At 41.0% G+C, this 8,436-nt stretch overlaps 2 protein-coding genes across 5 annotated transcripts in view; one reads left to right on the top strand and one right to left on the bottom strand.

Annotated features, from left to right (window-relative positions):
- The window catches only part of LOC148131977 (vomeronasal type-2 receptor 26-like), a 153,565-nt gene that overhangs the window by 67,377 nt on the left and 77,752 nt on the right, over positions 1–8,436 (bottom strand). The window lies entirely within an intron of this gene.
- On the top strand, positions 1,458–5,075 carry LOC148131979 (vomeronasal type-2 receptor 26-like). The gene is made up of 3 exons (XM_087953898.1): positions 1,458–1,682; positions 2,632–2,758; positions 3,934–5,075. Exons 1-3 carry the CDS (start codon positions 1,560–1,562, stop codon positions 4,827–4,829), a joined length of 1,146 nt encoding a protein of 381 aa, XP_087810024.1. The 5' UTR covers positions 1,458–1,559; the 3' UTR covers positions 4,830–5,075.

Genomic DNA, 8,436 nt, shown 5'->3' with positions numbered 1-8,436 from the left:
GTCCAAATGTGAAAAATCAAATGCTGAAAGCATGGCAGGTATTTCTTCTCTATCGCACATCTCTCCATGGCAGCTGAGAATCATTTTCATAATTGTAGGAACTGTGTAATGATTCTGATGGCTGGTAATAACTTATTTTGAAAATAAAATTTAAATTTAAATTTCTATTTTTCTCCCTTTTACATTTGTTTCACCCTGCTTATTTCCTTTGTAATTAAAAGATTCATTTTTAATAGCTTCTTGGTAAATCTATTGTTTGGCCTCCACCTCTTTGTTCTTGGAGTCTTTTCTTTACAAGCAGGAGCATTTCTGTGCCCCACACACATAGTCTAAGAAAGTGTGATGTGCATATTAAGCAGCCAAAAACTTGTCTCAAAGTACCAAGGGTGCTTTTTCAAGAGGCAACTGGACTTTCTTGTTTTTCTTTGAAGATGTTTAGCTTCTTATCCAAGAAGCTTCTTCAACTCTGACTGGATGATGGGAATGGAAGGATTTATATTCTTTACATATAGCTTGTCATTTGCATTATTTCAGAGAGTCGTTGAGGCCACGGAGATTTACCTAAGCATGGTGAAGCTTGGTCAGAATGCGAAGTTTAGAAGGAGCAACATTGAAGAATGTTACATTAAATAATAAGATAAATAGCATTTAAAAAACTGTTGCTAGAATTGTGTATGTCTAGTATGACAAAAAGAAAGGGATGACCTGATAGCAGTGTTCCAATATCTCAGGGTTTGCCACAAAGAAGAGGGAGTCAAGCTATTCTCCAAAGCACTTGAGAACAGGACAAAAAGCAACGGGTGGAAACTAATCAAGGAGAGAAGCAACTTAGAACTAAGGAGAAATTTCCTGACAGTTAGAACAGTTAATCAGTGGAATAACTTGCCTCCAGAAATTGTAAATTCTCCAACACTGGAAGTTTTTAGGAAGAGATTGGATAACCATTTGTCTGAAATGTTATAGAGCTTCTTCTCTTCTCTTCTCTTCTCCATGCCAAGTGGTGCAGTTATCACCTCAACTGCAGAGATTCATAAGCACAACCTGCTAGTAGAGCAAAGGCCACACTGTCACCCCCAAAGTGAGCAAAACATTTTCTCTTCCTGTCTGCCCATTGACCAATTGTTAACAGGATTGTTTCTGTGTGGGAGCTTTGGTTTAATTTTGGCTTCACTGGCAAAACTCCTTCAGAATGCTTGTGCATATCCATTTCCTTCAGAGTTTTTAATTTTGGACATCATCAGCTCATCCGTTGGTTTTCCAATTCTGCAGTGACAATTATGAAAGGGAAGAGGTAAAGTGCCCCTGTTCACCATCCTTTTCATTTTGCTTTCTTTTAAGAAGAGTTTTATTCTATATTCCTCAGTACAGATCCTTCATTCGAGCTCCAATGAAGACATCTTGCCAGAGAACTTTCTGATTCTATGTAACATTGCTCATTTTCTCTTCCATTCCAGCTTCATCCTTTCCTTCAAACCTCTCAGTTTTATAATAATTGTATTGATGGGGTATATTTGAATGAGAATGGATTGCTGGTAGCAGACCTGGACATTGTGAACTGGATGATTTTCTCCAATATGTCTGTTAGCAAAGTGACTGTCGGGAGTCTAGAAGGGCAGGGATCCTTGGATTTGAAGTTGGTGATCAAGCTGAATGCTACTGCAAAGATGGAAATGCTGAACAAGGTGGGGAAAAGACTTTATTCTATCCTTTCTGAAGGTCTTACCAAGAGGATTGCAGAGTTGGGGCAGGGATGTCACCTCAGTTCTCTGAGAGGTAACCTATGCATTGGTTACATGTTCAGGGGTCTGAGAAAAATATCCTTAATGATTCCAGTTAAGTGTTTATCAGTTATCTGCAAGGAAGCAAGATTTAAATCATTGGGCAACATGAATCATTTCACCAAAGCAGAAAATCCATCCAACTTTACCTTGATTGTGTACATTGAAAAAGTACACTATAAAGAACATGAGATTCTAGAAGGAATGTAGAGAAGAGGAACAAAAAGATTAGGGGATTGGAGGCTCAACCATGTGAGCAACAGTATTGGGAACTGAGAATGTCTAGTCTAACAAAAACGACTAGGGGTGACATGATAGTAATCTTCCAATATTTGAAAGGCTGTCACAGAGAAGAAGGTGTCAACCTAATCTCCAAAACAGAGGGCAAGGCAAGAAGTGACATATGGAAACTTATCAAAGAGAAACGAAGCTAAAATTAAGAAGAAATTTCCCGTCAGTAAGAACACTCAATCAGTGGAACAGCTTGCCTCTAGAAGCTATATGGCTGCTCCACAACAGGAGGTTTTCAGGAAGAAATTGGATAGCCATTTATCCAGAATAGTATAAAATCTCCTGCTTGAGCAGGGGTCTGGACTAGAAGACCTCCAAAGTACCTTCCAACTCTGTTATTCTGTATTTTGTAAAAATTGTGTGTGAGAATTGATAGAAGGGAGGATAAATAGGCAACAAGCAGCCAAATAGCCAAATCAGTTTGATGCGCTCCAAGGTTGTTTTTTTTAAGGCTTCAAATTGAGCACAGCTAAGCCTTGGAGATCCCCAACTTTTCTTTTTACCTTTTTAAGAAATACAATAAATCATGTTGTGGATGCTATTTCTTTCTCTCTTTGCCCAGCCCCTGACCCCTTCCAGGTGTGTGGAAAGCTGTCCTCCTGGATTCATGAAGGTGGCTCAGGAAGGGAAGCCCATCTGCTGTTACAATTGTCATCCATGTGCAGAAGGAACCATCTCCACCATGGAAGGTAGGTGATGGCAGGAGAAAGTCTTTTGGGGGAGACAATGACCCTGACATTTTCCATGAGCATGCATTTTTGAAGACTTGGCCAGTGGGACTCATCCCTCTGAATTTTGATCAAAGATGCATTTATTTCATACTGATTTATAAGAAACTAGCTCAATACCTGTATTTTACTACAAACTAGGTGGTCAGGCTTAGTTTTTTGGGAGGAAAATAAGGGGAAAAAATCTGCCTCTGCCTACCAGCATCCATTGGTATTCATCTGGCTAGTGTCCTGTCAGTGTGTGTGAGAGTTGAGGGCTGTTTGGAAATTGAAATAGTATTTGCTGTGCAAGAAGCCTGGGCATGGCTTAGCTCAACTGTTCTGTACTAAAGCTCTTGGTGCTTTGAAACTAACACTGAAACTCCTCTCCTCTGCTTTTGTTTTGCATTTGGAACAGATTTCTTTTCAGGTGGTGAGAGGGATTAGAGATCCTTAGCATCAGAGCGTGTTAATAATAATATAGGAAATACTAATGCTCTGATGGTCATTTCGAAAAATTCTTTCTTAGTGAGCACCTAGAAACCAAGAATAACATTCATGCCAAATTTCAAGTTTGTAGGCTTTACGGTTCTGGAGATTTTGTGATGATGCATGCGTGGTATTTCACTTATATATTATCTTGGAGGTTAATCTGGTATGCTGGTCAAGTAAACTGGGTTACAAATTATGAATAAAGATACAGGATAAGTGAGAGTTGAGTACTATGAGACTGGTTATATCTCTTGTTCTTCATCTTTTACCGCACATCTTACATGTTTCATATTACTGTTTACCTTATTGCTCTGTATAGCATTTTTTTTTCCTGATTCCAGTGTATATTGTTTGAACCTTGATTGGGTCTTTGGAAGAAGATTGATCAGATTGTCCCAATATCCCTCTTTGGTGGGAACCATTTTTATGGGCAGCCACAATTAGAGTTTCCAATTTCCTCACAACCCAAGAGTCACAAAACTATCTTGGCTGCTTCCGGACACTAATGAAATCTCTCTGTGCATCTTCCATTCTCTACTTCTTGTTATGATCACTGGCCAGATTAAAGCACCCACACATGAACTAAACTAGCAAATCAGAATAGAGCTGGATGCATTTTATTAAAGGACATGTTAAAGGGAGATCCTACTCTTGCTCTTTTTCAGATGCAGAAAAATGTACCCAATGTCCAGAAGACCAACATCCAAACATCAGTCGAGTTCACTGTAATCCCAAGATGCAAAGCTATCTTTCTTATAAGGAAAATCTGGGGATTATCCTGACTGCCATTGCCTTATTCCTCTCTTTAATGACAGGCTTTGGCTTGTGGATCTTCATTAAATTTATTGAAACACCAATTGTCAAAGCCAACAACCGGGACCTCTCCTACATTCTCCTGATCTCCCTCCTGCTTTCCATCTTGACTTCCTTCCTATTCATTGGCCAGCCAAGGAAAGTGACCTGCCTCCTCCGACAAACAGCCTTCAGCATTATATTTTCAATTGCCATTTCTTCAATCTTGGCCAAAACGATCATGGTGGTGTTAGCCTTCTTGGCCACAAAACCAGGGAATAAAGTGCAGAGATGGCTGGGGAAGAGATTGGCCAACTCCATTGTCCTTTCTTGTTCTGCCCTCCAAGTTATCATCTGCAGCATCTGGTTGGGAACTTTCCCCCCATTCCCTGACTCTGACATGCATTCTCAACCTAAAGAGGTCATCCTACAATGCAATCAAGGTTCTATCTCCATGTTTTATGTTGCCCTTGGGTACATGGGCTTTAACTCTGCTGTCTGCTTCACCATGGCTTTCCTGGCCAGGAATCTCCCTGGGGCCTTCAATGAATCCAAACTGATCTCCTTCAACATGCTGGTCTTCTGCAGTGTCTGGGTGTCCTTTGTGCCAGCCTACCTGAGCACCAAAGGGAAGTACATGGTGGCTGTGCAGGTCTTCTCCATTTTAGCATCCAGCGCTGGTCTGCTGGTCTGTATCTTCAGCCCCAAATGTTACATTATCATTTTTAGACCAGATCTGAATACCAAAGAATATTTGATGTCAAAATAAAATTAAAAATGACTTTTACAAATCTATTATTCTTTTCAAAAATGTCATTTAGTAGTCTTGTTTAACAGGTTTTGATCATTTAATGTTTATTTGTTTATTAAACCTAAATACTGCCCATCTTGGCTCGATGACTCTAGGCAGTTTACAATCAAGAAAAAAGAAGAAAGATTAAAACAATAAATAGTACCACTGACATTGGTTTAAAATTGACAAGTAAGGGAAGGCACAGAACAACATGCACGTGGAGAGGATGTATTCCTCCTATTCCTAAAGCTATTCCTTTTTCTATTCCTCTACAGTCCTAAAGAAACCGATAACAATACCTGTTTAATCACAATAGTGTGGGTGAAATCAGCTTCCTGATGAATGGGACTGTTTAGTAGGCAAATTGAGACTCTAAATCCATGATGGCAAACCTATGGCTCGTCTGCCACAGGTGGCAAGCAGAGCCATTTATGCAGGCATGCGAGCCCCAGGCAAACTTACTTCACTGCACATGCATGCACCTCCCAGCTGGTCTTCAGGATACAAAAAGAAGATGTAACTTTTCCCCAGCCCATCCCTCCTCTTGTGACCAGTCTGTTTTCAGCATACCAGAGCTTGGCCAGATGTTTTGAGTAATCTGAGATTTTTGAGGGGTAATCTGCATATTCCTCAGAGTGCCCTACCATGGGATGCAGGTACAAACAGGATCCATCTGCTCTGGTCCTTGTCACCTGTCATTCCACCCTCCCAATTTCTTATTACGTACACACAAAGCTTTATTGCTCTTTCATCCTTCCTCCCCTTCCCCCTTTCATCCTTCCTGCTTCTTCTTTTTATGGTAGGATACCTGTGTTGTTCCCAGTTCAGGTCTGAGCCTGGTGCCAAAGCCAATGATAGATGCCAGACACAAGGTGCAAGTTTTCTGATTGCTTTTTATTGGAGTACTCCAAGGAAAAGGGCTCCTGGTCAAAATGCCAAGAGCCAAGAACAAAGGATTGAATAAGTTTTATACATTTTCACTAAAGGAGAAGGTAGGACAAAGTGAGATAATAAGAAATATCATCTGATAAACATTTTAGTAATAATTCTACAATTTGTTCTATTGGTCAAATTGCAGTTAGCGTTATTGGGATGCATTTCAATAGTAAAAATGAATGTTGGAGAAAAACAATTTGTTCTATTGGTCTCTAACTGTTCTTATTCCTAGATCTTGGCTAATGAAATCCCTAGGAGTTATCTAAAATGCTGCAGGGCATTCTCTATTTGTGAGTTAGCTGATGTATGCAGGTGGGCGAACTCGTATTACTTTTATCAGCTTTCCAATTAGCCAGGATTGTTACAAGAGTTACATCTGCATATCTTCTGTGGATAAGGATTCTTTGTTCTTGCCAGGCAGACTTCACAATTACAGGATTCCTGATTTACTTTGAAGTGTTTGCCATGACCTGGTCTTATTTTAGCAGATGGCCAATCACCTGTGAGGCCCCTAAGCCGAGCCAGGCTGATCTGACCACAATCTCAGCTGTCAATCTTCAGAGGACTTTCTGAGAACTGGCTTAAGAATTTAAGACAGGGGTCTGCAACCTTAAACACTCAAGGAGTCATTGGATCCGTTTCCCACAGAAAAGAAAACACTGGGAGCTAATAATTTAACAACCAGTGTGACTGGGTGGCTGTGGCCAACTCAACATCACTCATTCCCATCCAGTCACCTCCTGCTCTGAAATATGGAATGAGTCTCCATCCCCTGCCACCGGGCCTTACCTTCTCAGGCCAGGTGAGGATTGATGGGGAGGGTAGGGGCCAGCCAGTGGTGGGTCAGCTGACAGGGAGCTCCAGCAGAGGGCCGAAAGAGCCGCATGTGGCTCCAGAGCCACAGCTTGCAGATCCCTGATTTAAGAGACAAGATAACTTTTTCTTGGATTGAGGTGTGGTAACCCCTTGATGAAAAACCCCTTGGTCAGCCCATGTGAGGTTATTTGGTAGGCATTCTCTAACTAGGACCAAAATGGAAAATTGGGTGCATACACACTTAGCCATTTTAGTCTTTGGAGGATGGACAACTTGCAGGGCCTTCAGCTTCTCCACTTTCTTAACGAGCCTGTCTAGCTTTTGCACAGCCTCCGCCATGGTGAGTTCCTCACTGCAGGGTGTTCAGGAAGAAGGGAAAAGGATTGTAAATGAGGAGGACAATTGATAAAGCCTTCTCCTCCCCACTTCTGGCATCAGAGATCTGAGCATTCAATGTGCAAAGAGAAGAGAGGGAACCCAGTCTCTTATAGGGACCAACATTCCTTGGAATGTATCAGCAGAAGATTGTCAATGATCAGAATCTAGACTCTATTGCTAGGCAACTAACCTAAAGGAACCTCCCTTCTTCCCCCCTTTCCCCTGGGCCATGACAAGTCAACACCTCAAGAGCCAAAGGTGGGGAAAACATAGAGGACAAAGGGCAACCTTGTCTTGATTCCTTCTGGATATCCCATGGATTAATTATTTCTGATGTATTATGTACAACAAATGTGCTGTTTAATGGGTGATCTAATTAATCCGTGGGATATCCAGAAGGAATCAAGACAAGGTTGTCAGTATTTTTATATATATAGTGATGTCTATTGCTGGTCTAAGACCATAATAAAGTTATATTCTATTCTATTCTATTCTATTCAGTTTATAATCACCATTCAACAGAGAATTTGGTCTAAAATATACACCTGTATAATATATGTATAGGAGTGTTTCCTGGAGGCTTCTGCTTTATCACCAGCATTTTAAAATGTGATATTAGCACTTTTAATATCTTTTTAAACACCTAACACTTTAACATAATCCTAACTCTAACCTAATATCAGGAAAACATTTATTTTTCTTCTTGACCAAGGACATTTCTTTTGGTATAGGACCATGATGGTGAATCTATGGCATGCATGCCAGAAGTGGCATGCAGAGCCCTCTCTCTGGGCATGTCAGCCATCACCCCAGCTCTGCTCCATCGTGCATGTGTGCACATGCCTCCTGACAGCCAGCTAGTCTTCAGGTCTCTGCCACCTTGGGGGGAGGGCTGGGGGGCACGTATGGGGGGTCATGCATGCATGCATGGGGTCACGGGGGGGTCATGCACAAATGCGCGGGGCGTGTGCATGTTACATTTTGGGGGTGTGCGTGGGTGCTTGGGGCACTTGGTGCTGAAAAGGTTAGCCATCACTGGTATAGGAATGCTTGTCTTTTCAGCACTAAACAACAGAGAGTATATTCTGAAGGTCCTTGAATACAATTGAAGGTATTAAAAAAGATACCCAGCCCCAAAAGAGTAACATAATCCATTAATTTGCCACTTAGGGAATGTCATTTAAAATCAATGTTTTCCACTGTTCAATGTAACTGAGCATGTCATCAATTCCTTTTGTTTTATTTATCGTGTTTATTTATACACTGCCCATCTTGGCAAAAGGTGACTCTAGGTGGCTTACAATCAAGAAAAAACAAAATAAAATATTCCACACTAAAATAAAAAAAGATATTAACAATAAAATTGTCAGACTGTGCTCCTTCTAAATCCCAAGAAAGAAATACTCAGATTCCAAACACCTCCTGCCTTCTTCCCCTCCAAGATTCCCCCCTC

Source organism: Notechis scutatus, chromosome 2, assembly GCF_049901735.1.
Source record: "Notechis scutatus isolate UNSWTSFEM ecotype Mainland chromosome 2, rNotScu1.2, whole genome shotgun sequence".
Classification (NCBI taxonomy): Eukaryota; Metazoa; Chordata; class Lepidosauria; order Squamata; family Elapidae; genus Notechis; species Notechis scutatus.
Note: the sequence above shows the minus strand (reverse complement) of the source record. Positions and strands in the feature narration are given on the sequence as shown.